The following is a 27,865-nucleotide window of genomic DNA, read 5'->3' as shown; positions in this document are numbered from 1 at the left end:
TCTAGCTGTTCGTTTTGAGCAGTCTTAGATGTACCTTTGTTCAGCTGTGTTTGATACAGGAGGTGTGTTTCCCATCGCTAACAAGATGCACATGGTAGAGCTAATGTAATTAATCAGGGTTGCCAGGTTTCAGCAAAATTTCCAGCTACATCTCAATATTCACAAAAAGATTCCAAACTAGGCCCCAAAAAATCAGCTATGGAGAAGGAAGGCACATTTTTCCTCTTCTTTATTTTCTTTATTTTTTTTACAGTCTTTATTTTTTTTGCTTGTAAAACTAGGTCACTATAGTGCACACACATTTCTGATGTACAGCCACTATCCACTCCATAATCCCCCTTTCCATCTGTGCAATAAACCTTACAATATAAACGGTTCTGTACATCATAGAAACACTGTCTGCAGTTTATTAGATTTAATTCTGTTTATTTGCTAGAAACAAGATCTTGGTGGCCACAGAGGATCGTTAAACGAGCCCAATCTGGCAAATCCATTAATAGTCCTATCCGCTCTTCCTCATCCACTGAAAAGCTGGCACGGGGCAGCATGATTCCTGCCCCAATAGTCATCTCTTAGCGCTTGTTGTAGTTCCCATTTTTGACCACTGGGTGTAATATTAAAAGATTTAATTAGTATTTCAATGGACTTTAATATGTACGAAGTAGTGATTCAATTCAATTCAAAAGCTTTATTGTCTATCCCAAATAGCGTAGAAAATTGTCTTTAGACAAAAGGCTCAACACACAAACAATACAAATGATCATCACAACAACAATTTACATTACATACATCACTTCACAACTATAATAATACATAAAAAAATTCATTTTAAGATCCTGTTTAAAATACCAATCGCAGTTCTGATAAAGGTCTTCTTATACTTGGCCTTTTTCACTAAAGGCACTTTATACCGTCTGCCAGAGGGAAGTAACTGGAAAGAACTGTACAGGGGATGAGAAGAGTCTCCCACAATAAGAGAGGCTTTCCTTTTTAATGCCACAGTAAAGAGATCAGTGAGAGCTGTTTGTCTCTCACCAATTATTTTACTCGCCACATTTATAATCCTTAAAAGTTTGTTTTTACTTTTAACAGAAACAGAGTTAAACCAGGATACAATATTAAAAGTAAGAACAGATTCGATAAGTGATTTATATACAACCATCAAAATGTCCTTTTCAATGTTAAAACTCCTCAGTTTTCTCAATAGGCCTAAACGTTGGTAAGCCTTTTTATAAACATTATCTGAATGCTTATCAAATAAAAATTGGGAGTCAATCTCTGTACCTAAATATTTAAATGATCCCACCTGTTCAACTTCCTCTCCATTAACTAACAAAGGTTCACAAAGTGCTCGTACATTGTTCGCCCCACAACACATTTCTTTAGTTTTACTAATATTAAGCTGCAAAGAACTCTCCTCCGTCCAAACTGTGATAAAATTAACAACATTGAGGTTAGTATCTAATGACTGAATATCCTTTACACATCCCACCAGTGCCATATCATCTGCATATTTTATGTCAATTTATCGTTGTCACAGGTCATTTCGTTTGTATAAACAGAAAATAGAATTGGTGATAAAACACACCCCTGTGGAAGTCCAGTGTTTAAAACCGCATTCTCCGACTTATTGCCATTCACCAATACATGCTGTGGACAGTCTCATAAAAAACTGTTAATCCATAAGATAAGGGTTTGGTGCACCTGCAACTCCTCCAGCTGCCTCAAAAGAATATTTATGTTCACAGTATTAAAAGCGGAAGACAAATCCATAAATAAAATCCTAACACAACAATCTGCCGCATCCAAGTATTTTCCAACCTTATCCATCAGAGTGAGGGTGGCATCTTCAACTCCACGCCCAACTCTGTAAGCAAACTGCAAAGGATCCAGTTTCCCAGTCAATTCTTGGGAGAGTTGTTGACAAACTACTCTCTCCATGCACTTACAAAGCACAGATGTTAAAGCCACTGGTCTGTAGTCTATAAGATCCTTAGCATGTGCCTTTTTTGGCAGTGGAATAATGGTACTCTCTTTCCAGGCCTGAGGTACAACATTACAATCAAACGACAACTGGAAAAGCTGTGTTAACACTCCCTTCAGCTGTGTTGCACATTCTCTCAGCACCTTCCCCTTTATTCCATCAGGCCCCGTTGTCTTTTGGGGTTTAATTCGTAATAAAACCTTTTCCACTGTCTTTTCCTCTATTGAGGATTATTATTATTGTTTTTTTTATTTATTGTTTTATTATTGATTGAGGACTCTATAAAGATGAACCTTTGTTGAACAGCTGATATAAATGGTGGGACCCTATGGATGAGCCACCACTGGTTTCAATCCTCGATGAAATTCACCCAAAGGCCCTTTATAATGTTTGTTAGTGAGCGGAGTTCAGTTTTGCACATTTTGCTATGTCTGAGGTCCATAACTTTGCACTGATAGAAGCACAAAAATTGAGAGAAATTTAGCAGACAAGCCAGGATCTGTTTACTATTGCATACCATTGTGGACCTGGCAAAAAACAATATTGATTCATAAGCTATGAAACTGGTCAACTTTAAAGAAACAATCATTAATTTCCTGAATTCCTCTGTCAATGTTACTTGACATGATCCAGCAATTAAATTGGATGTGTACAGCCTTTCAATAACCGGTTGACTAGGTTGCTAAATCAAACAGGTCCACCTTAGACTCCACCTATTGTGCAAAAAACAAAAAAAACAAAAAACCAAACAAAACAAAACTCAGAGCCAAAGCACAATATGCCGAGCAACAGGACTGGAATAAACAGACACAGAAAAGACACAAACAATACAATCTGAATGAAAAGCATATGGTGAGTATAGACAAATATATTAAAATGTTGAACTGTTGAAGAAATATCTGGATGATTATTTGCATAATTAATTTTGAAGACAGTGCTGCTTTTTCAGTCATTCAAAAAAGATTCAAAGTTGATGCATGCACCTTTGAGAGAATATGACTTATGATAAGGTGTATTTTTTACAGCCAACATAAGGCAAGATCATTTAATGTTACTATCCTGTTTCTATTTTGTAGGTAATCTGTTACTGTAGTTAGTAGTTTCAAACCAATCCTCTGTCAAAATTAGATAAAGGAGATGGAATTAAAGCAACATACCACTCACACCTAAACCTTCACACTTCCTGTTTCAGGCTTAATTCTTTTGCTATGTGGATAAAGCAGTTTTTCCTCCTCCTGTGCTGCTTAATAAAGCTATGAATTTCATGACTGAACATTCATCACACAAATAAAGCACTACTGATCGCCTATTGTTAAACATAAAATATGCAGGATTTTTTTTCCTGTTGGGACAAAATGAGTTAGGGAAAAATATTCTCTAAAATATGATATTCCTGTGTTCATGTGTTTCCCTGCAAATCCTGTAATTATACTTTTCATTAATTCACAGTCAGAGTTGTCAGACTTGAATTGGCAGCTCGACTTGAGTTTTTGAATGCACACGTCATGCTCTGGCTGAGATATATCCTATGTCATTCACTTTTAGCTAGCTAATGTTAGCCCTCTAGCTTCTGATCCTACAGAAGGAACAACTCTGCCAGTGGTAGGGTGCTACCAGGATAAGGTAAGCATGTTAAATAAAAGGCAAGCTATTCTTGTAGCTGCTGGATGTAAGATTTTGGACTTTCACCCTTTCTGGAAGAGAAATGCTATTGTAGCTACTTGTGGAAGAACTTTTCATAACAAGGGCTGTGTTGTGCTCTTCCTTCACTGTGCAGATTTATACCATGGCTGTGGATGGTAGGTCAATACACGGTTAGAAATTTTTTTTTTTTTTTATTTTTAAGGGGAAAAAATACATACGTATATACATACATACATACTGTAGTTTTAAAGTGGTCTGCTGTCATGTCAGTGCTCCAGTTCCAAGAACACTTTGCACCTGCAAACATGGGCACCATGAACTCCCAGCACTCACTAGCACTCTCGCGTTCACAGTCACCTGATTATTAATCACACACACCTGAACTCAATCACCACACTATATAAACACACACAAAACTCCACAGCAGTGTGAAGTAATGCTCAGTGCATCATTGCCTGGCTTACCAAGCCTGTGTTTATTGGGCATGCGCTTCTAGTTTATGACTGTTTGTTCTTGGTTTTCACAAGTTTGAAATTGCCCTGTTCATGTTGTTTGCTGATCACCTGAACCCCTGCCTGTTTCTAACCCTGCTTTTGCTTAACATTTTGGATTGTTTGCTGAACTTTAATAAATTTTACCTGCACCTGTAATCATCTCTGCCACCTGATATCTACACAATAATGTTTTTATTTTCTAATCTAATCTAATCTAATCTAATCTAATCTTGTCTGTACTAAAGAAACAGTGACAATGACAGAAGATAATTACATTCTCTGTTATAGGCTTCACTAAAACATACAGCAATGCACTAATGAGGTTATTGCTATTTGGGCATCATATTTCGTGCATAGAGTGTAGTCAGATAATCCATACAGCATCTGCATCGGTATTGCAGGCCTGACAAAGACTCGCCAAAAACCCACTGTCTATTTGATGTCTATCATCTGTGGCAAACCAAGTACTAAACATGACAATTTCCAATAAAATAAAATTAGCAAAATTGGAAGAGCTGTGATTGCAATTGGGATTAACAGATATAAATTTACTGAAAATAAAACAGACTTACTTAAAAATTAAAATTGATTTACTTCAAACTCATAGTCATGATCTTATTTTAAAGCCACCTTTTTGCAGTGTGGAATTAAAAGAGGAAAACTTGCGTCACTATGCTGTTGCTCCAGGATCTACAATCTATAGTTAAAGCCAAATGTTTACATACTTGTAGGCTTTAAAACTCAATTTTTCACAACACCACACATTTTATGTTACCATACATTTCCCGTGTTAAGTCAACTAGGGTCTAATTTATTTCCATAAGAACTCATCTCAAAGTAATAAGAGACAGATTTATTTCAGCTTTTATTTACTGTACTATACCAGATTGTCAGTGGGCCAAATGTTACATACACTTTGTTAGTATTTTCTTGGCATTGCTTGAACTTGGTGTAGCTTTCCACACGCTTCTCATAATATTTTGCTGGAATTTTTGCTCATTTCTCCTGACAGAATTGGTGTAACTAATCCAGGTTTGTGGGCCTCCTTGCTCAGACAAGTTTTTTCAGTTCAATCCACAAATTTTGCATGGGATTCAGGTCAGGGCTTTGGGATGGCCACTCCAATACTTTCACTTAGTCTTTAGGCCATTTTGTTGCAATTTTCAAGGTATGCTTAATATCACTGTCCTGTTGGAAAATCCAGTTGTCACCATGTTTTAACTTTCTGGCTGATATCTTGAGGTACTGCTTCAGTATTTATAGATAGTCCTCCTTCCTCATGATGCCCATCTATTTTCTGAAGTGCACCTTTTCCTTTTCCAGCTAAACAACCCCACAATATGCTGCTGCCACCCCCATGGTGTTCTTCAGCTCTGTGTATGGAGGAACACATTTTCCTCCATACATAGAGCTGATCGTTATGGCCAAACATTTTTGTTTCATCTGACCAAAAAAAAAAAGCAGGGGATCACCTGCAAATTCCAGTCTGGCTTTTTTTATGCCGGTCTTGGAGTAGGGGCTTCTTCCTTGGACGACAGGATCTCAGGCCTTGGTGACATAGGACGTAATATTGGATGTACATACCTTGGTATCTCATGCCTTTAGCTCCTTTATCTGTTACTTGTTCAGCTGAACTTTCTGGACCAAAGTTTTTTTACATTTGCATACATTTGGAGGTTTTTATTCTGAGGTCTTGGCTGAGTTGCTTGGATTTTCACATGGTATCAAGGGCAAAAAGGCACGGGTATCTAAAGATATACCCTTTTATAGCCACAGGTTCACTCACATTAATTCCTAATTATGACAATTGGCCAATCAGAAGCTTCTAAAAGTCATTACATCAATTTTCCAGACTGTTTAAATAGACAGTCAACCCGGTGTATGTAAACAGACCCAGTGGAATGCTGATATACTGAATTAAAGCTGAAAGAAAATCTGTCTCTAATTGATTTCTGTACATATATTTCTTATGTCTTATTTCTTCTTATTTCTTTTTTTATTAATTTCTGTTTTTTTAGCTTAGTTATTTAAATACACAGTCGAAAGAAGAGTAGCCCAGGTTTTCATTTCACTGCAATTTCTGTACTGTATATAACTGTGTATGTGACAAATAAAATCTTGAATCTTGATTGTTTTACAATTACCTCTGATGTGAAAAAGTAAATGCCCTAATTGACTTGCCAGAAGAAATGCATGGAACACATAAGATTGAATATTGTCTGCCTAGGAGTATGTAAACTGTAAATATTGTTCTACTGTTCTACTGTTAGCATAAAAGAACTCATAAATAATAGCAATAATTATAAAATCACATCATCATTGTCAAAAAAACAAAATATTGAGTAAAGAGACACATTTTTTGAACTGCACAACAGGGCGTCATAATTGACATCTGTTTGCATTATCCACCACATACTTGGTGCTAGCTCAGGTGTGCCTTTGTTACATGTAGGCTGACAATTTTCTGTTCTCACAGGTCAGTGAAATTGTAATTTTTAGGAACTGACATTATTTAAAATTTAAAATTTAAAATGCTCATGATGGTTAAGACTGAACTAAGACTGAATTTGTTTAACTAGAACTAATCCTTCCTAAGGTTGTTGGCTAATGAATATAGTATGACTTTTAATTTTTTTTCTGTTTTTTTTTTTTGTTTAGAAAAATCAGACTTCTGATCAACATGGTGTTTGTCTCTGACATAATATTTGTCTTTAGCTCCATCTTCACAGGTATATGCTGAATCTTTTAACAATTTTGTTCTTTTTGAAATTTAGAGCTATGCCTTTAAAACAATTGTTAATATAGGTTTGAACTGAAGTTTCTAGTGAAAATTATAAGCATGTTTGAAATAACATTTGTGATGAGATCAATGAGTCACAATAATCACAACAAACTTATATCATTTCTTTATCACTCAGTATAACAAATTTCTCACAGAACTGTTTTATTCAGGTTATATTCAGTTATAATTTCATACAATGACAGATCTAAAAATGACTTCTCTTTATAAAATGTTATCCTAAGTTTTAAAACAAAAGAAATTAAAATGGTTCTTGGTAGTGAACAAAGACTTTTGGATATAGTGTAAATGCAACAAAGAAAACTTTAAAAAGATGGTTCATAAACTTCTGGATGATTCATGAATCAGAAAAGCAAACCCATGTCTTTTTTCTGTTCCCCATTGAATAAGGTCAATTACATTAAGCAAGGTGAAACAAATTCATATCAAAACACTTTATCACATTGGGGTTATAATTCTCAACGTTCTAAAGAAGAACTGAAGTTTTGCAGGGTTTATATGAATAATCTTCCTGTTTCTAGGGTCCCTCATGGGAGCTTGGTGTTGTAATGATTATGTCCTGATGAGAACATGTGAAACAATTGGCCAGAATGGTTCTCTATGAAATGAAACAGCACCATGTCTTATAGCGTTGATATACTACAGCCTTTATAATGGAAAATCCTCAACTGGACCTTTGAAACTGTTATTATTTTTACTAAAGGGATTTAATAAAGGGGACTATGCTGAAGCAGAAAAATTCTTTAAAAAAATTCAAATAAAATTCAGTAAACTGACAGTAAACTTTACTTTGAAACTTTGGCTGTGAAGATGCACTTGCCTGTGACTAATATCAAGTCATCTACTGTACTTTACTGTCTGTGTTACCTCACACATGAGCTGTAGCAAAGCCATTATAAAAGTGTATTTGTACAAAGAATGAACAAGTGCCTCCATAAATCAGAAGACAATTTTTAAACTAATCTTTCTCTGCTATATCTTCCAGGAAGAATAAGGATTCTTCTGAGTCTTTTACCAATTGTCATCATTGGCCTAGGTGAGGGAGTTTAACCCGAGCTCATGTTAACATCATGTTTCCATTAAAATAACCAATTAAATCTGGACAGAACCCAATTCATTTTCATCCAGTTGTTATCAGATATGCTTCTTTTGAATGGTTGTTGACTGTTTATGTCACATTTTCTCTTAAAGGAGCAAAACACATTTACGACTGCCCAAAGCAGCCCATGGTTCCTGTCTACCTGCTAGTAGGAGGAATTGTCTGTCTGATGATCCAGATCCTCCCCTTTCTTTATTGCAGCCAATCAAATGGCCAACCCTTTCTGCTGTGCCAGATTCTTAAAATGTTGCTTCTCATTTTTTGTCCGATCTGGCTCTTGACAGGTAAGAGTGAAAGTAAGCCAGGAGATACAGAGAGGTGATGCTGAAGAAGTGAGGATTAAAAAATAAGGTTAAAATAAGACAAAATCTAAAGGACAGCTAAATGACAAACAGAATCAGGGAAAAAGAGCTTTGGAAGGATTTTGGGGAGGCATATGGTCATATAAGAGGCAGACTGTGACAAGCAACCTGATAAATGTGCAGTGGAAGCATTGGAGGTTACAAAGTGATAGTGTAGAAGAGAGTGAACAGATACCACCAAAAATCCAAAATTCAACACCAATGTTGTAAATATGCAAGTATAAATCAATAAATAATCAAATAACTAATAAGGAAATTTACTCAATTTGAGAAGTCTAGCTAGCAATACTGGCTTTCAAAAATGTCGACATACAGTACTTTCCAAAATGTCAACATAAGAGTCCTTTTCTCTGTATAAAAAAAAAATTGAAGATATTTGATTGAAAACATAGAAATGTATAGAAAGAGTGAATTTGGATAAGAATGTGGATATTTTATACTTCTTTCACATAATTCACTATTTTATATAAACTGTATATGTTTATAATTGAATTTGTGCACCTTCTATTCCAGGTAGCATTTTTGTATACATGGCATATGAACCAAACTACGACTTTCGGCTGTCTGCTGAATACTGTGAGAGGACCGTCTATAAGTTTGCTTTCTGGATTACAAATGCTATATACCTTGCCATTCTGATAGCACTGCTCGTACTCTGCTGCAGCTGGCTCCAGAAATTCTGTAACAAAAGAGCTCAAAAGCAGTGTCACATAAGGACCGTTTCCTGAAAATGCTGTAAATGAAGAGAAAGTCATTTGGGTAATGCACCAGCAGGACGTTTTTACTTTTATAATCACAGATGTTATAAAAATTACATGTAAATGTTTAAATGGTCGTATGTATGTATTTTAAAGTACATTACAGAGGGATCAGGGCAGAGGGATAATACAGACTATAGTACACTACAGTTGTGCTTAATGTAATTAAACAAAGAGATTTACAAAGTTCTGTACTAGGTCTACTGTAGGATGTCTGCAGTTGAATGTGTAATGACTCAGAACCTGAGCGTAGTACTTTAAGCTCAGGGAAACTAGGCATATGTTCTATTCTGCACTTAATCATCATCAGGTATATTTCTGTATACTGTATATTTCTGTTTGCAGGTTGTGTGATATTATGGGTCACTAGTTACTGGAAGACTAGTCATCATTTACTTTTTTCTGTCCTTTGGTTTAACACTGTGTTATACTTTATTTTGTTTGTGATGCCTATTCAAAATTGCTTATTCAGGGCTACAGAGAATAAGTGTAGTAGTGTTTCTGCCTAAACCCAAGTCATGTAAACTGTACTTGCTTCTGTTTAATCAGTGATTTTATAAGACTCTGTTTCTTGAGAAACATTATATAATATGTTCATGTTTCACAAAGATGTTGGTCACTACAGGGATTACAAACTACATCGCTTTATCAGTATACAATAATCTCCTGCGGTCTTAAGAACTACTATAATTGCCTGACTCATAAGTCAATGAAAGTTCATTTTACATGAATCAAAATATGAGTCAATAGTGAAAGTCTAACAAAATATGGTTCCTCTTTTCATTAACTGTTTTTACTTGCATCATAACTGAACATATGCTGTTGCTGTGGTGCAGAACAGAGCTATGAAACCATATCAAAGTTTATCTAAATAAACCACACAGTTGATCATCTGATATTTTTCCATGTACGATTTTTCATAATTTGATTAAAATTTGAGTTTTTCAACAGGTCTATTTCTATTAAACAGACAAAGATTTCAGCCAGGGTGTGATATCAGATATAGAAGGGAAGTGTAAAATGTTCTATGATAAGTATGAACTTGGTAAGTATGCTAAAAAGTAGACAAGTATGCTAAAAAGTGTGAACAAAGTTTTTAATAATTTACATCATCCATAAAGAACTAACTGTTATAATTAAAGATAAATGTTTTACAGGGATAATATGCATACACTACACTATCAAGTGGGCTCCAAATGGTTAAAAAATATTCTGGTATGCTGTAAAGACAAGTTGCCCAACTACTAAACTCAGGAAGGAAGATGTGTCAAAGTGTTTACGCAGGATATAGCTGCTGCTGCTGCAAAAAAAAAAGATTAACTTCCAGGTTTTACACAGTAAAACTACATAAGTTCTTGGTTGTCATATTACCTTCTTTCAGAAAAGTTTTATTATCTTTCATACTGGACATTAGCTTTCAGTGAACAATCACTGAAGATGGAAACAGAAGAAAGAACCTCTGTTTGTAAATCATTTACTGGTAAGAGTTATGCTAATTAAATACATAGAGGGTTTGAGAGCAGTTAGGCTGTGTGTTATTTATAACTATTTGTGTTGGCTGTTTTACTTTTTAGTGCTGCTGAATCTAATTGCTTGGATGCTTCTGGTAACAGCTGTGGGATTAGGTAAACAGCAGTTCTAAAATTATTGTATTCTCAAATCCACAAGTTCTTGGCTGTTAATTTATAATATCAGTTAATTTATAATTTCATAAGATTTGTTTTTATACCATGGGGTTATATTGATGCAAACAATAAACATGGCTATTTGTAGCATTGTGTTTTTAAGTGTTATATTACCAGTGTCATGAAAGTGTGCTCTGTCCCATGATTTCTTTAGGAGCCATTCATTTCAGTGAATGCCCCATTCAGCCCTACATTCCTATATATCTGATTATTATTGGTGGGTGTGGGATCATTTTATTGATGTTGGCCTACTGGACGAACACGCTGCATGAAGGATTCTGGTGTCAGATCTGCATTCTAAGTATTATATGCATTAGTGTTTTCAGCATCGCCTGGTTTCTTACAGGTAAGATATGGTCTGAGAAAGAGAAATGAAATACGAGGGTAAAGAAACCGTTGTAGTGGAAAATTAAGAGTTATTGAATCTTGGTATACCCTTATAAGACACTTCACAGCTGCAAACCCTGTACAATTTTGATGAAAGAACATTAAAAGTTTAGTAAGCATGGTCAAGTATTTGGTCAGTGTTAAATGCAAATGACTCAGACAGATGTTTCCATAATCAGCAGTTCACTCAGTGGTCCTCAATCTGCCAATGTTTTGCTTTTCAGGAACAGTCTGGATTTACTCCATATATCCTCCAAGCTATAACTCCACAGCTGTGGGACACTACTGTCAGAGGACTCTTTACCTGTTTGCCTTTTGGTTAAATATCCTGGGCTTTTTGTGTGTGTTTTTTTTTGTTCCTTGCTGTATATGTTATGTTTTGTACGAGTGTATTAGAACTATATTTGGATAATATCATGGTTTTGCTAGCATTTAAATTTTGTAATATTTGTCCAAACTTTTCTAACTTTTGTATTACTGACACGTCCACTATCTCCATTTTGTTTTATATATAATTGTCTTCAGGTTCTAGAATATTATAACTCTCCCAGCTGAGACACCGCCCATTGGTCCAATAGGCGCGCTTAACAATGACGTAATCCGTGTCCAGCCAATGGCGAGTAGGAATCGAACATCACCGTTTAAGAGCTTACACAAACATGCGAGTGTTGACTTTAGGAAGTTATGCAGGGCTCTTTTAGGTCTTTACAAGTTCTCATGTATAACGCGTCCCTGCTCTTTTAGACGCCATGGCTGGTAAGTACAAATTAAATGTTAAAAAGAAGCGAATGTTTATTACTTGCACATGCCTCGGGCCTATATATCCCCGGATGATCATCAGAGTCTGCTGTTTCGCTAACACAGGCTTTGGTTTTGCCCAGATTAAATATAATGTAGGTTAAATCTTATCTAGTGGAGGTTTTAGCTTGTGTTCTCCGTGGTGAGATTTCAATTCAATACAATTCACACCGTACAAGAGCAAAACCTTGCTGTGAGCTGTTCAGCTGTCAGGACTATTAGTTACAGTGGGCTGTATCCTACCAAAAAAAAAAAAAAAGGAAAAGCATAAACAGGTGGTTTTGGAGGTGACCCTTGGCCCCAAATAGCCTGCCATTTTGCAGGATTCAAATAAATGCTACTTTGGTGTTTTCTGTTGGAAAGTTGTTAGCACTAGTGTAGTTCAAAATGTGTCCAGTAGGAGGAAACATTGTCTTAAGGTAGGCTTACTAGAGCTAAAGACTCAACTGTAGGATTTTGTGAATGGGTACAAAAATAATACAAAAAATCTAAACCGTTTCTGTTTATCTTGTTGTGGAATGCTGTGGCTTAACATTATTTATGTGAATAAACATAAATTGTATCTAAAATGGCGCCATACTTCCTGTTCCATACAAACAATAAAATTCTTTACTCGGATACAGGGTAGTGTTTTTGGACATGATGTTATGACCAGGGACAAAATAAAACAGTGTCATACAGTATATATATGGCACATTGCCACCACATAACTTTATGGCCCCCGGTACAGTCTTGAGCTCGGGTTACTGTCTGTATGGAGACAGTTCTCCATGTGTCAGTGTGGGTTTCCTCTGGGTCCTCAGAATTTCCTCACACCTCTAAAAAAAATTGCCTGTAAGTGGACTGGCTATGCTAAATGGCTATGCACCTGTGCTAGGTGTGAATGAGTGCATTGTGATGGACTGGCAACCCATTCAGAATGTATTCCTGCCTCATGCCCAGTGTTCCCGGGATTAGGCTCCAGATCCAGTTTGAACCTGAAGAGGATAAAGCTCTTACTGAAGAGGAATCCACATCTAGTATATATTATATCCTACATTATATCTTCTATATTCAATGTCAGTCTTATATATTATATGCCATTGTATTATGTGCTGCATCATGGTCCTGGGGAAACGATCTTTCATTCGAATGTATACAAGCTATATAAAGGAATGATAAATTTAAAAAGAAAAACAAAAAAAAACACTTGACTTAAAACTGACATGGCATATAGAACGAAATGTCGTTTCCCCAGGACCCTGATGCAGCACATAACAATACAGTGGCACAAGTACACAGGACTACATAAAATGCAGATACATGACAGCGTGAGACAAGTGCAAACAGTACAAAGATTTATACACTCACCAAACATTTTATTAGGAACACTATACTAATACTGGGTAGGGCCTCCATTTGCTCTCAAAACTGCCTCAATTCTTCATGGCATGGTTTCCACAAGATGTTGTAAACATTACTTTGAGATTCTGGTCCATGTTGACATGACTGCATCATGCAATTCCTGCAGATTTTTCAGGTGCACTTTCATGCTGTGACTCTCCCGTTGTACCACATCCCAAACGTGTTGTTTTAGATTCAGATCCAGTGACTTGGAAGGCCATTGAAGAACACCAAATTCTGATCCTACATCTGACCCTACAGTGAGTTATGTTGGAGCTCACTGTCCCCTGGGAACAGTGTCCCCATGAGCGTAAGAAAGCCAAATATCTTGAACTGGTAGAGGAATCTTGAAGGCATGGGTGGAAGGTCCACTGTAAGCCCATTGAGGTGGGCTTCAGGGGCTTCGCAGTCCAGTCTCTACATTGGACACTCAGTCTCCTTGGCATCAGAGGGTTACAGGAAAGAGCATCAAAGCTGTAGAAAAAGCATCAAGTTGGCTGTAGATCAAGAGGGGTGATCCATGGTGTAGCGCGCCACTTGGACATAAGCCAGGACTGATCACCCCCGACTGGGTCACCCAGGTGAGGGTATCTGATGATCTAAGACCCAAAACATCCTATGACCATGGGTTCATCACTGATGATGTGTCCAAGTCACACCATCTGGCGTTTCAAAAAACTACATCAGCAGAAATCAAAATTCATCAGACCAGGCTACGTTTTTTGAGTCTTCGCTCACTGGGTGTTTTTTATTTATTGCACCATTCTGAGTAAACTCTAGAGACTGTTGTGTGTGAAAATCCCAGGAGATCAGTAGAGAAATACTCAAACCAGCTCATCTGGCAACAACAATCATACCACGGTCAAAATCACTAAGATCACATTTTTTCCTCATTGTGATGGTTGATGTGAACATTACCCGAAGCTGCTGGCCCGTATCTGCATGATTTTATGCATTGCACTGCTGCCATATGATTGGCTGATTAGATAATTGCATAAATGAGTAGGTGTACAGGTGTTCCTAATAAAGTGCTTGGTGAGTGTATATTCTGTTTAAATTTCTCAAGAACTAATTAAGAAAATTAGTTCTCTGACACAGATAGAAATCCAGTAGCTGTAGCAAAAAAAAAAAAAAAAAAGTTGATAAAATGCATCCCTGCTCAGCACTGTGTTCAAGTGGTAAATATTTGAGAACAAAGTAATTGATATTCAATGAGGACATGGAACAGGAGTAAGCAATATGGTATACTTTAACTTGTAAATTTGTCAGGCTTATTTACTTACACTGATCAGCCATAACATTAAAAACACTGACAGGTGAAGTGAATAACATTGATTATTTCATTACAGTGGCACCTGTCAAGGGGTGGGATACATTAGACAGCAAGTGAACAGTCAGTTCTCAATGTTGATGTATTGGAAGCAGGAAAAATGGGCAAGCGTAAGGATCTGAGCAACTTTGACAAAGGCCAAATTGTGATGGCTAGATGACTGGGATGACTGAGAACACACAATGTATCGTAGCTGCAGACTGGTCATTGTGCCCATGCTGACCTCCGTCCACCACCAGATGCGCCTACAATGGGCACGTGAGCATCAGAACTGGACCATAGAGCAGTGAAAGAAGGTGGCCTGGTCTGATGAATCACTTTTTTTTTTTTTTTTACATCATGTGGACGGCCATGTGCATGCTTACCTGGGGAAGAGATGGCACCAGGATGCAGTACGGGAAGAAGGCAAGCTGGCAGAGGCAGTGTGATGCCCTGGGCAATGTTCTGCTGGGAAACCTTGGGTCCTGGCATTTATGTGTCTGCTACTTTGACACGTACCACCTACCTAAACATTGTTGCAGACCAAGTACACCCCTTCATGGCAACGGTATTCCCTAATGGCAGCAGCCTCTTACAGCAGGATAATGTGCCCTGCCACACTGCAAAATTGTTCAGGAATAGTTTGAGGAACATGACAGAGTTCAAGGTGTTGACTTGGCTTCCAATTTCCCCAGCTCTCAATCCGAACTGTGGGATGTGTTGGACAAACAAGTCCAATAACATGGAGGCCCCACCTCGCAACTTACAAGACTTAAAGGATCTGTTGCTAACGTCTTGGTGCCAAATGCTACAGCACACCTTCAGAGGTCTTGTGGAGTCCATGCCTCGATGGGTCAGAGCTGTTTTGGAGGCACAAGGGAGACCTACACAATATTAGGCAGGTGGTTTTATGTCAGCGCAGTGATCTATTTAACTTTGTTTAACTAATTTAACTATATTTATTTAAGCAATTTTGTTGACAACAATGTTCATGTCTCATCAAGTTGCAGAACTGGTGGCAAAATGCTTGCAGGCACGAGACATGGCTTATTGTCCCTATAGCCAGTTCCCGGTTGGTGCTGCTATTTTGACATCAGGAGGTGCCATAATCACAGGTACACATGAATGGGTTATGGTTGGCAACTTTCAGTTCTGGACTGTAATTATCAAATTTTATACACTGAACATGATGAATACTAATAGGGGAAAACTGAAGCATGCCGTACTACTGACTTCCAGGACTGGAACTGTCAATGCTTTATATAGGCCAAAATCATAATCATGATTTATCAGCTGTCAGGACCTACTCTGACATGCATTGTGTGTATGTGTGTATATCAGGTTGCAACGTAGAGAATGCTTCTTACGGCCTTACAGTTTGTGCAGAGCGAACAGCCATACAGAGAGCTGTAGCTGAGGGCCACAGAAGTTTTACAGCTATAGCAGTCACATGGTAAGGCTCATGCTTTTCAACACTATACAGACTGAGCCAGTGTTATGCATTACTTCTTGGCAAGTAGGTTGAGGGAAGCATATTTATCTGGGGGAAAGGGACTGGTATAGTCAGATGTCACGTGTACCCTTGAGAGCAAGTTGATTTATTAAATGCTTATGTTGACATTATTAACATTTGCTTTTGCTTTCCCTCAGTGATATTAAAGATAGTTTTGTGGGACCCTGTGGGGCCTGTCGACAGGTGTTAATGGAGGTAAGGTCTACTTTTTCATATATTTGAGTGTGCATGTGGAAATTACTGCAATAAACATTAGGTTTTTGCTCTAATCTAGCATATCACTTATTGTGTTTATTCATCTCTCTTCCTCTCAGTTTGGTACAGAGTGGGACATTTATCTGACAAAGCCTGATGGGGCCTATAAGAAAACAAGTCTGAGAGAGCTGCTGCCTTTAGCATTCAGCCCAGCTCACCTGGCAGAAGATGGCAATTAAAACAATAGCTTTTTAGGACAGTCTGTTTTGTTCTTCTTACTTTGAATTAGAAGTGTACATTGGGACTGCTAAAAAGTGGCAGGATCAGGTGGTTTTTTTACTCCCATTCAGGTGGGAGTTGGTGGTCAGATCTGAACCTCGCAGGACGAAGAAAGGCCAGGGAGTGTTCTGGATGCAGCAGATTGTTTCTGTGGCACTGTGCAGTGCACTTGTGCATTGCATTACTATCTTCCGGAAATGCATTATTCTGGTTAAGGTCACTGTTAAATGACTAATTTATTTATATTTGGGGGAATAAACTTAGAAAATATTAGAAAATATCGAGGGCAGGAACAAACAAAAATAAGTGTGTAAAAAATAACTGTGGAACCAGAAAGGATTGATCAAGCTTTCTGAAGTAGTGAGCAAGATTGGGGGAAAAAAGAGTACTGCACAACCTTTAACTCTACATCCCTACTCAAACCTTTTGTGATGTTGCAAATCAAACACTTGCATTTTTGTTTTTTTGGGGTCATGTAGGACGACTTCTGATATTCCATACCCTCAATTTTTCATATCCTCAGGTATCATCATTCTCAAGTTAGAGCTATAAAAATGTTCATTTAGTAATAACAATCAGCCCTTAAATTAACCAATAAGCAATTAACTTTTTTTTTTTTTTAAATTTATTTTAAGTTATGAAATCTAGCCTTTGCTGATACTGAATCACGAATGTAGCTAAAGATGTACCACAAGAGGGCGCAACAAGAACAAGCGGTGCAGAATTTATGTATTGTTAGAGCACCACTGAACTAAAATCTTCAGAGAGCATGTCTCAAATTTAAATCAGCTCTTTCTTCCTCAATATAGATATTTAAAAATACATATTTATTTATATACATAAATATTTAACAGCTTTGTAGTCATTTGAGTGTTCATCATCTTTCAGAGAACCTTTTCCCCTTAATTTGTGAAACTGAAAAGAAAGTGCTCAGTGTAGAGGAAGGAAAGTGTGGGATTTATCCATGTGCCCCTGGTGCCCCACGGGGCTGTTTGAAATTCTCCTCTGCGACATTGAGGGGACAACATTCAGTTCTGTCACCCGGGAAAAACACTCTGACATTGTTCTCTGTGAGAGGCAGAGAGGGAGAGAGCGGGGAGGGGTAAAAGCGTGAGAGAGAATGAACGAGAGGGGAAAAAAACAAGTAAAAGGGAAAGACTACAAGCTAGACTTTGTTTCCATGAGGTACTACTGAAAGCAAGAAAATTACACTCATCTCAAAGCTAGAAGTGAGCAGTACTGAAGAGCTGATAAGATATAAGACATGAAGAGATAAAAAGGAAAAGACAAAAGGTGACAATAAAACGGCTGACAAGGCAGTGTTCACATTGGTGAAATAACATGGCTGAGCATTTCAGAAAGGGCAGAGCAGCTGAGAGCAGATGATAAGTAATAAGCAGCGAGAGTGTTTTTTTTTCTTGGCCTAAGCAAATACAGGACACAGCAGGACCTACTCGTCTCTTATGTACACACACTCACACAGTTTGTTAACACTGTTTTACTAGTCTTTGTTGTTTACACACATTCTGTATTTAAATACAGTAGTTCAATGATAAGTGCTCATGTGCTACACACTTATAAATTGAGACATGTATCATACAATCATGGTGTTATGTTTTCTTTCACTAGTGGTACAATATAGCTCTATAGCCTGACCTAATACAGGTGTTAAAATGATCTTTTAATTTCATGACTTAATTTTAACTTATCATAAACTGGAAAATGTCAGCTTTTGCTTCCAGGTTCAAAATTCTGTTATATTAGTAACATTAATAAATAATGGTTGCCATTATTTTAAATGGTTACAAGACCAGAACATGTGGTACCCTGAAGGACACAAGCCTGCTTCTAAGTAATTTACTAAATATTTTGTTACAACACATACTTGAGACTTGTATGCAGTTCTCTGCTACTCTGCAACTTTCAAGTATCTGAACAATATATGGTGTGTGCAGTTGTAAAATGCAGTGCCCTCCTTCAAAATTTTTGTTTTATGTCCATTTGGACACAAAAAAAAAACTGTCAAGTAAGCACAGAAATTAAAAGGAATTTAGCAACATTGGGTGTGTAGCTTATGTCATCAATTTCTGAACTTATTTTAACTTTAAAATGACCTATATTGTTTGGAACACAGCAATAAAAGTAATTTTGGCATCGCTATTTCATGTGGACTTCAAGCAATAAAGTAGTAAATTCCAGTGTATATAGAAATGCACGGCCATAAATACAAATGAAAGCTGTTAGCATCCTGCATATCCTGCAAGGAAAATATAGCCATACTGCAGCTTTGAGGTTTTTTTCCTAACAATGACATAAAACATAAAAGGCAGAAAAACAACCCTCTTTAAGGACCAATCCAGTCCACTCTAGTTTTTATTATTTATTTTTTCATGCCTTTGAAGCTGGGCTTAGACGGCAGGATCAAGCAGGCTGTGGCGGGTCCACTCTAACCCCTGTTGAATATCTCTGTAAAGCCCTGCATCCCCTGCTGTGCCATGAGAAAAAATAAACCAAGTTTCACGATCTTCCTCTTTCCATGGGGAAGAACTGAGAATGGGCGCACAGGGTAATGAAGAATGGTTTGAAGAAGAATGCTTTGGTCCTGTGATCACCATATGCTACAGAGAGGAAATTATAGGTCAAAGGTTGGTGCTGAGGGAGGATTATGCACTGGTGTGAGCATGAACACTGAAATGACCACAGCATACAGAATTCTAATAATGTGTATTAAGAAAAAAAAAAGAGTGGGAGAGTACCTAATAATTAGTTTGGATCACAGCTACATTTATTAATTTTAAAGTGAGTAGACTGTGATGACGCAAGACAAGAAAACGAGATTTTTTTTTTTTTTTTTTTAAAGAAACAAAGTTCAGCATTGGGCCTACTGATAAATTACAGCTTGTGACTGAACTTTGCCTCTTTTACAGTTTGAAGACATGGCTATGCATGCACAGCTGTATATTAACAGATGTCATAATGACAAAGGTCCTTCAGGGTAAACTACTGTACTTTGAACTTACACTGAATTTTTTTAATTGAAACTTACATGTGAATTTTGTCACAATCTCAATTAAGTAATATTTTAAGACAGGTCGAAATAATTGCTGTTGATACCATGATTGGCTGATTTCCATTACAGGCTTACTCAGGCTACACTGTTGATTCATTCAAGTCCTACAATGAGCTGGCTAAATGAACAGCTGAACAGGGTTCGTTTATCAGGATAAATGGAAAAGAATCATTCTTAATGAAGCACAGACACTGCAGGCACAGTAACAGTAATGCAGGAATGCTTCCTGGAGTTGTCAGTGTAGTTTGTAGTGCCTTTCTGAAAGAACAATTATTTAAATAAATAGTTGTAATGCTAAGTAATTTTCATTTATTAAGTAGAAGTCAGGGTGATTTCATGACACAAAAAAAAAAAAAAAAAAAATCACTGGTCAAAATGTCACAGACTTTGACAGAGAGAAAAAAATGGCAAATGTGGTTCATGGCATATGGGAGCCAAAACTATTTTATAAACCAAATTATTTGACTCAGTAAAAGGGCTGGAATTCCCATCACTAGCACACTAAATGGTGGACCAACTGTAATAAAACTGTAGTTTAATTGTGTATAGGCCAAAGTGGAATGTGTACAGGATAATCTGTCTGGCTGCAAAAAGAATGACTTGGCTTCATGGCTGCTCTATAGTTTCTAATATTCAAACGATTTGGTTGAAATACCTACAGCACTACAATGAGCTGAATATGATTAATTAATTCTGCATGAATTGCATAGGAGTAATAAACTTCTCAGACTTGAGGTTAGAGTTGGGGAGGCAAGGCTTATGACAGTGGGGGCAGCTGCCAACCTGTGCCACCCTAGTTATGACCCTGGATTTGACCAAGGGGCCATGGAAAAATGTAGTATCTCTTCATGACAGCATTGCCTGGTCTTATCAGCATGTGCAATGGCAGCTTCTCGGCCCCCTGTTCTTACGTCATTCATCTAGCCAATAGCAATGTGGGGGTGGAGTTTAGATCCAGAGCTGGTTTATAGGACTATAAGAGCTAGTGTCACTACCACAGTGCCTTCTGGTATAAGTGGCAGGATTTGGACCCACGGAGGACCTGTTAGAAGAGACCTATCCACTGTCTTTATCGGTAATGTAAAGTTTAAGCAATAAGTTTAAGCAATATTCTTATTCTTATTTTCTGATATATTGATATAACTTAGGTTATATTTGAATAGATATATTATTAATTAATAATTAATTAAGACATAAAGACCTTTTTAGAGTTAACATTTCTCATAGCACAGATTTAACATTTATGTCATAGCAGTGATATAAAATTGTTTAGATAAGGAACTTGCGGCAGTTTAATGTCATAGCTCGTCTTATGTTCTCGCTAAGAATTCACCTGAGACACCATGAGTACAGAGGCCGATATGAAGGAGGTGGAGCTGAATGAGATGGAGCAGGAGAAGCAGTCGATGAACACAGACACGGAGAAGAATGGCTGTGTGAAAGTGAAGGTTCCAGAGGAGAAAGAGGTCAAATTCACCGGCCTGACTAAAGAAGAGCTGATGAGAGTAGCAGGCACCACAGGGTACACGCTCTCAAATAGAGCAAGCCTTTCTTATTGGAGTATAATTTCACAAACCATCAGCATCAGGCCTGCAACATTTGTATTGATTTCCCTGAACAACGCAGATATTTCTACTGCTCTAAGTGACTAAAAGCTTTTAAACACCATCTATGTGTTGTGTGAGATTACTGTGTGTCTTTGCACAGCAGGTTCTGTAGCTTAGATTTGTACCACATTCACAAACTCACTGTATCTTTACATGTTTTTGACAAGAGTAGACACTATACCCACTGTAGAGTAACTACAACAGCAACAATTTCCTTATTGTCTAATGCAATGTTAATTACACAATGTATATTGTAATAGGTCTGCACAGTAATATGTTTGCATTTCTTTTGGAGAAAGTATTGGACAGTAACAAAGTCAGTGATCCATAGGAGCTGCCTGACTGGATTTATCAGCGTGGCAACAGACCATCGTGACAAATAGGGGTGCTAAAAATTTAGATTCAGCTTATTCATGAAATAAAACAATCCCTAACTCTGGAAGAAGTATATGTAGAATATGAACCAAGTCAGTTAATAGACAAACAAAAATTGAGGAGATAATATTGCAATGTATGTGTTGGGATGGGACAAGTGATTCTTACGATGCACCCCTACTTTGAAACTGACTCTCGCTGTGTTTTCAGATGGGTGCGGATTCGCTGGGTCTTGTTGGTTCTGTTCTGGCTCGGCTGGGTTGGAATGCTGGCCGGGGCAGTGGTGATCATTGTTCAGGCTCCCCGGTGTAAACCTGTTCCTGACATGCACTGGTGGAATGAGGGACCGCTCTACCAGATATCTGATGTGAACAGCTACTCTGAAGGCATTAAAGGTACTGAAATAATGTTATAACAGTCCTTTTAGGTTAAACTGACATTGTATTTCAAGCTCTTAGGTCTGCATTTTGCAAACATATTTCACTTACAAAATTATTGTAGCTTTCCAGGGACAAGTTAAAATATTGTTTTTCTATTAAGACTTAACAATTCTTATCCTACTTGTCCTATGTTATCCTATGTTTCCCAGCAATCTTCTAGTAATCACTAAATCACTGAGAGGCTACAGAGTGTCCTTCAACCTCAATCATGGAACAACATGCACTTAAATTTACAACATAATACATTACAATATTTTATAAATAATAATTCTTTGAATGATGGTATGAGTTCAGTGACCCAGATTACATTCCTTGCTTTCATCACTACATACCATTCCTATTAGTCTCAATGTAGTTACTGAATAATAGGCATCAAGATAAGTAACTGTATAATAATCTGGCAGTTTAAGGAGGTTAAAGTGTCAGGTACCACAGATCAATTCGCTACAATTCCTTGTAAACTAAGCTAACATTTTGAGTGTGGGCAAAATACCAGATCATTTAAGATGGATGCCACTATGCAATTCAATCACTATGCAAGTTAATTATTATTTATTATTATTATTATTTTTTTTTTTCACACTAGGTTTGGTAGGTTGCTGTATGGTCTCAGTCAAAGCTATTGCAAAACTTGCCAGCGTCTTGTGACTCTCATGCTGGAGATCACATGCTGAAATTGAGAAATAGTCCACAATCTGCTTCCCTCATCAAAAATTATTGCCTGCTCTGGGTTTTCATGGTGTTGTTGTTGTTTTTTTTGGTAGATCTCTGTTGGGTAATTGTAATGAAAGACAGGGGTCTTGTGTACAGTCGGACCCACGAAAATGTATTTCAACTCGCATACAATTAAATGCCCTTGGTGTTGTATCAGTTATCAACCACAAAAAATTCTTAATCTTTAATATTTATGAACATAGTTGTAATAACTATAGTTAATGGGTAACGATTTGCCACAGGGTTGTGCTTTGGTATGATGTGTTATACTGATTTTGTTCTTGTTCTCTCTCACTCTTTGCAGGAATAGAAAACAACCTGGACAGTCTGAACCAGCTGAAGGTGAAAGGGTTGATCCTGGGCCCAATACACACTGTTCAGGAGGACCAAATGAGTACATTGAATTTGAAAGACATAGACCCTGTGCTGGGCACTCAGAAAGACCTGGACAGCCTGCTAGAAAGAGCCCACAAGAAGGGTGTGTCTCCCTATATACTCATGACCTAAATAATCATGATTATTGCACCACTTATGGACTACTCTCCAAACAAAACAACACTGAATGGAAACTCATGATGGTGTTACTTTACACAGCATTATGGTATATTTACTTGTTTCTGTGTCTCTCTCAGGTATCTCTATAGTGCTGAATCTGACACCCAACTATAAGGGAGCTGCAGCTTGGTTCAACAACGTTGCTGCTGCTCTTGAAAAATTTCAGGTGAGAATTTGTCAGAAAGACAAAACTATAGAGTATAAAAAATGAATGTGCAAAAGTTCAAATGAGGTCATATTTCTTGCATAAGAACATATAGAATGTAGACTGTATAGAAGAATCTTTTTCTTTTGCTCTCTACCAGGATGCATGTGCCTACTGGCTACAACAAGGAGTGGATGGCTTTCTCATTTCTGATATGAGCCAGGTTGTCAATACTGCTACCTGGAAGTCCATCCAGAATGTTATTCATCCCAACACCACAGAAGGGACTAAAAAAAGGTAAGTGGGGCTGTAGAGACACCTTGTGGTTACACTGAAGTATTTTCCCAAAGTTTTTTTTTTTTTTTTAAAGCAGTGCTGCTAGTTCCCCCTACTTGTATCTTAGTGTTATAGCATAATCATAATTAATCAACGCTTAGATTAGGAATAAGGGTGTACCAGAAGTCCAGCATCATGCAAGAAAAATAAAAATAGAAAAAAATTGCTTTTCTTTACAGAACTTCCTCGATATGATTATTAAGAATTATTTGGATTTATTCTTCCTTGCTCTGGTACATCATGGTCTGGAAAAAATAAAAAAAAATGTATGAACTCTATAATGCTGGACTTATATTTATTTACTGGGTATTATATAACAAGTGACACATTTATAATAAAACCTAAAATCGAGTCTTATTTAAAGAGAGATATCTATACCTTGCTAATGTCTTTGTTCTTTCTTAGTGCTCTGATAGGTTCATTCACCAAGCTGCCTGCAGACAATGTCTCTCTGCTGCTGGAGAACACTGGAGTTGATCTGTTGCTAACCAGACTGCAAAGTTTTAATCTGTCTGGGGTGCAGGAGGCTGAGGACATAATGAAGCTCTATCCCAGCCACTCTAGCCTTGCCTGGAGCCTGAGTAAACACACTTCAGATTTGCCCACACGCCTCTACCATATGCTGCTCTTCACCCTGCCTGGCACCCCAGTGTTCAACAGAGGGGATGAGGTTGGACTGATAGAGGGCGTGAGTACAGATGGGTGGATAGATAGAAAAGATCTGGACTGACTAAAATCTCCAATGTAGAAATATATGAAAAAAAACCCATAGTTACACTGCTTAGTTTTTTCTGTGAAGAGCTTGTTTAAATGGGCCTAATTCTATTTAAATATTTCTTCTCAGGAATCCCTTACTGGAATTTGGGACTTGGAAAGTCCAGCTGAGGAGAACAATGAAACAGCAAAGGTGATAAACATGTTATTGTATTAGCTACTTTTCTCAGTAAAATAGTTCCTTATTCTACCTAACCTCAGGTCTACATTTCCTTTGCAATACTGATATCTCAGAATGCAATATGCAAATGAGAACTCTATTTAAAAAAAAAAAATCTAATGTGGTCTGTGACTAGTCTGATCAATCACAGATGGTCCAGATAAGGTTTTTGTGGGTGTCTTAATGATTTGTGGTACTTTCATGATAAAAAAATTGTTAAATTAATGCAGGCCCATGATTAATGGGTTCGCCAGTTTTAGTATTTGCAAGGCACAGTGCCATCACCATTTTTTGAAATGTACTAGCAATATTTTATTGATGCAATTTTTGCGAGTAAAATAAATTGACTGACATAAATTTAGAAGTATGTTTATAGCAATAGTATGAGATGCCTGTATATATATTTTATATAATTGCTTACAGTATGCTTTTAACATACTGTGATTTTCAGTCTAAGCAGCAAGCAAAAAAGGTCCAAAAGCATCATATTATTTATAGTATTCATCCTAGGTATGAAAAGATTGATCAGTGAAATATGAGGTTTATCAAATATAGTGCTTGCTTTGTAGGATTAAACCATATATTTCTGCAAGTAATTCTGAGGAGTTTTACAAATACAGGACCAAATGTACATTACAAGCCATTTAATCTGTTTGTCATTCTTCTGAACCCAAGAAGCTTCACTCACTCTCCCTTCTCTGTCACACTTCACACTTCTCTCTCTCTCCCTCTCTCTGTCTCAGACTGTAAGAGCAGAACGCAGTGCAGTGCGAAGCTTCTTTAAGGCTCTCAGTGACCTTAGAGGTAAAGAAAGAGCTCTGCTGCATGGTGAATATGCCTCTCTACACAGCTCCATCTCCTCGTTTGCATTCCTCCGCCTGTGGGATCAGAGTGAACGCTTCATCACTGCCTTAAACTGGGGCAATTCCCCTGTCACAATGACGCTGACCAACAGCGACCTGCCTGCTGAGGCCAGGGTCCGTCTCAGTACAGATGCAGAGAAGCTAGCTGTGGACCGCATGGTGCCTTTGGAGAAACTGCAGCTAGAGGCCAAACAAGCTGTTTTATTGTCCTATCCTTATACAGGATAGGTACATTAATAAAAATACACATGTAATAACACAAGGCTCCTTTTCAAAATAGAAAGCTAATGTTAAACAAGCTCTGTTTGTTCTCATCGCTATGCTCATTTTAGTTTTGGAATATGGAAGAATGCTGTGTCTGTTTTAGAAATTAGTTTCCTACAAAGTTTTATCTGTATTCTAATACTAACATATAAGGGCAAAATGGGTGCACTGAAACAGTATTATTACAGCTGGATAGGACATTCTAGCTTTGTGTGTATGGGCCACCATGAAAAAATAAATGCAAAAAAAAAAAATAAACATTGAATATGATGCATCTGGTTTCATGTAACTGCTTTGTCTCTCTCTCAAACAAACATGGTCTCCTCTTGTGACTAGGATGCAGTGTGTGTGTTTTTGATTTCTGTCACTGTGACTTTATATAAAGCACAGACAACTTGTGTGTCTTTTGGCCATGTGCCACCTGCCGTTATTTTACAGAGCAGGAAAAGGAAGAGTATAAGTATGTACAGGTGTGTCTAAGTATGTCATACACACCACTGTTCTGTACTATATAAAACTCAAGTACTTCCTCTTTACTGAAGCTGAAGATGAAAAAGCATTTTTTTTCCATACAACAATCCATACAACAACATGTTGGTGCAGTCTGCTTGGTAATTAATTGTCATGTTTGGTTTAGTAATTTGCCAAACTGTTAACTCATTTGTATGATGCTCTCACTTGCATTGTGGTAACAGATTTGTATGAAGACCCTTGATTCCTAGCTAAATAATTGTAAAGCTGTTATGCCTTTTATTGCGTTGCTTATCATCTTAGACAATGATCAAGATCATAGCAGTCTTTTATACTATATAGCAATGCTATAAAGCCACAGTATAATAGCGTCAGACACTCTGGAGGTGTACATATCTGCCCACTTTCTCTCTTTCTTTTTTCATTTCTATTCTTTTAACGCCCCATTTTCACACAGTTTTATAAAATTATAGCATGCCTTTTTGAATGTGTGAATTTGCAGGATTGTGGCATTCACAGTTCCTCTCACTTATAAAGAAAAGTCAGTGGTTTGCATTTCTCAAAAAGAAAAATAAGTAGGAGGTAAAGTATACTGCATTTATCAGGCTACAAACCTTTAGTATAAATTCAGAATTTAATTAAGCTTTCAAAAACACTGCAGGTGAATTTTATTGATATTTATATATACGAATAGATTTATAAACAAAAATATTTTACATTTGATTTGACATTTGTCTAATAAATATAATCAAGCAACAAATAAACCTAATGCTCAGAATCAGCTGTGTTCATTCTTAGTAGATTATATTTATCATAGACAATTCGCCGCTGGTTCTTAAGAAAACTGCTAAATTAGTTTAATGATGAATGTTAGAAGTCTGGAATGATGTAGAAAACTAATGAAGGTAAGATCACTTCATTAGTTTTTTGTTTAAGAATTAGGAATAAGGCTTTCCATCCAAATTTTTAGTGTCTCCTAAAACACTGTCAAATCTCTTGTCAGGTGATTGATGGAGTTTGGATGCTGATAAAATTCCTAGTAAAAATATAATTCATTAATAAATCATTTAAGTTCATTTTATTACCTTTTTCAATGGAAAACAAATGTTTTTAAGCCATTTGTGTACAAGTTTTTTTTCTCCCATTTGTTTCTTTCTTCTACCTTTCTGACTAGTGCCAGGTCTGGTCACAAAACTGTAGCTAGATAAACGGTAGCTAAAATATTAAACATACTTCAATTAGTTAATGATTCTGAGTACTACTCAATACTATAATTTAGGAAAAAATATAATTACAAAAAAATCCATATTGTTTTATTATCTTAAACCTTAAAAAAAAGTCCTTGAACACTGAAATAAACCTTCTTAAATGTAAAATATTTCATATTAAATTTGCCTCATG

At 37.0% G+C, this 27,865-nt stretch overlaps 3 protein-coding genes across 6 annotated transcripts; all 3 read left to right on the top strand.

The window, feature by feature from the left end:
* Positions 1 to 2,738: 2,738 nt before the first annotated feature.
* Positions 2,739 to 9,323, top strand: LOC128318134 (transmembrane protein 272-like). 2 transcript variants are annotated; one of them, XM_053233462.1, is made up of 5 exons: positions 2,739 to 2,836; positions 6,781 to 6,851; positions 7,908 to 7,958; positions 8,114 to 8,305; positions 8,897 to 9,323. In XM_053233462.1, the coding sequence occupies exons 2-5, from the start codon at positions 6,803 to 6,805 to the stop codon at positions 9,109 to 9,111; spliced, it is 507 nt and encodes a 168-aa protein (XP_053089437.1). In that variant the 5' UTR covers positions 2,739 to 2,836; positions 6,781 to 6,802; the 3' UTR covers positions 9,112 to 9,323. The 2 variants fall into 2 exon arrangements, with proteins under 2 accessions (XP_053089437.1, XP_053089436.1); XM_053233461.1 differs by having other exon boundaries at positions 2,762 to 3,607.
* A 2,313-nt stretch (positions 9,324 to 11,636) lies between these two features.
* Positions 11,637 to 18,292, top strand: zgc:103586. Of its 3 annotated transcripts, XM_026936214.3 has the most exons (7): positions 11,637 to 11,969; positions 14,744 to 15,271; positions 15,399 to 15,601; positions 15,708 to 15,818; positions 16,045 to 16,156; positions 16,354 to 16,411; positions 16,531 to 18,292. In XM_026936214.3, exons 3-7 carry the CDS (start codon positions 15,553 to 15,555, stop codon positions 16,648 to 16,650), a joined length of 450 nt encoding a protein of 149 aa, XP_026792015.2. In that variant the 5' UTR covers positions 11,637 to 11,969; positions 14,744 to 15,271; positions 15,399 to 15,552; the 3' UTR covers positions 16,651 to 18,292. The 3 variants fall into 3 exon arrangements, with proteins under 3 accessions (XP_026792015.2, XP_026792014.1, XP_026792013.1); XM_026936213.3 differs by lacking the exons at positions 14,744 to 15,271; positions 15,399 to 15,601; XM_026936212.3 differs by lacking the exons at positions 11,637 to 11,969; positions 14,744 to 15,271; positions 15,399 to 15,601 and having other exon boundaries at positions 15,695 to 15,818.
* A 1,914-nt stretch (positions 18,293 to 20,206) lies between these two features.
* On the top strand, positions 20,207 to 26,267 carry LOC113540033 (4F2 cell-surface antigen heavy chain). Its single transcript, XM_026936211.3, has 9 exons — positions 20,207 to 20,835; positions 21,087 to 21,282; positions 21,953 to 22,137; positions 23,201 to 23,374; positions 23,529 to 23,617; positions 23,757 to 23,893; positions 24,338 to 24,620; positions 24,777 to 24,839; positions 25,610 to 26,267. Exons 2-9 carry the CDS (start codon positions 21,104 to 21,106, stop codon positions 25,955 to 25,957), a joined length of 1,458 nt encoding a protein of 485 aa, XP_026792012.2. The 5' UTR covers positions 20,207 to 20,835; positions 21,087 to 21,103; the 3' UTR covers positions 25,958 to 26,267.
* The last annotated feature ends 1,598 nt before the right edge of the window (positions 26,268 to 27,865 follow it).

The sequence above is a fragment of the Pangasianodon hypophthalmus genome, chromosome 4 (genome assembly GCF_027358585.1).
Source record: "Pangasianodon hypophthalmus isolate fPanHyp1 chromosome 4, fPanHyp1.pri, whole genome shotgun sequence".
NCBI lineage: Eukaryota > Metazoa > Chordata > Actinopteri > Siluriformes > Pangasiidae > Pangasianodon > Pangasianodon hypophthalmus.
The sequence above is the reverse complement of the archived record's forward strand: the minus strand, read 5'-3'. Positions and strand labels throughout refer to the sequence as shown.

Excerpts from the sequence above, each read along its gene's own strand:
- LOC128318134 (XM_053233462.1), top strand. The coding sequence starts at position 6,803 with ATGGTGTTTGTCTCTGACATAATATTTGTCTTTAGCTCCATCTTCACA. Across the intron at positions 7,959-8,113 it reads AATTGTCATCATTGGCCTAG|GAGCAAAACACATTTACGAC; the intron begins GTGAGGGAGTTT and ends TTTCTCTTAAAG. Across the intron at positions 8,306-8,896 it reads TCCGATCTGGCTCTTGACAG|GTAGCATTTTTGTATACATG; the intron begins GTAAGAGTGAAA and ends CTTCTATTCCAG.
- zgc:103586 (XM_026936214.3), top strand. The coding sequence starts at position 15,553 with ATGGGTCAGAGCTGTTTTGGAGGCACAAGGGAGACCTACACAATATTA. Across the intron at positions 15,819-16,044 it reads AGGAGGTGCCATAATCACAG|GTTGCAACGTAGAGAATGCT; the intron begins GTACACATGAAT and ends TGTGTATATCAG. Across the intron at positions 16,157-16,353 it reads ACAGCTATAGCAGTCACATG|TGATATTAAAGATAGTTTTG; the intron begins GTAAGGCTCATG and ends GCTTTCCCTCAG.
- LOC113540033 (XM_026936211.3), top strand. The coding sequence starts at position 21,104 with ATGAGTACAGAGGCCGATATGAAGGAGGTGGAGCTGAATGAGATGGAG. Across the intron at positions 22,138-23,200 it reads CTACTCTGAAGGCATTAAAG|GAATAGAAAACAACCTGGAC; the intron begins GTACTGAAATAA and ends CACTCTTTGCAG. Across the intron at positions 23,375-23,528 it reads AGAAAGAGCCCACAAGAAGG|GTATCTCTATAGTGCTGAAT; the intron begins GTGTGTCTCCCT and ends TGTCTCTCTCAG.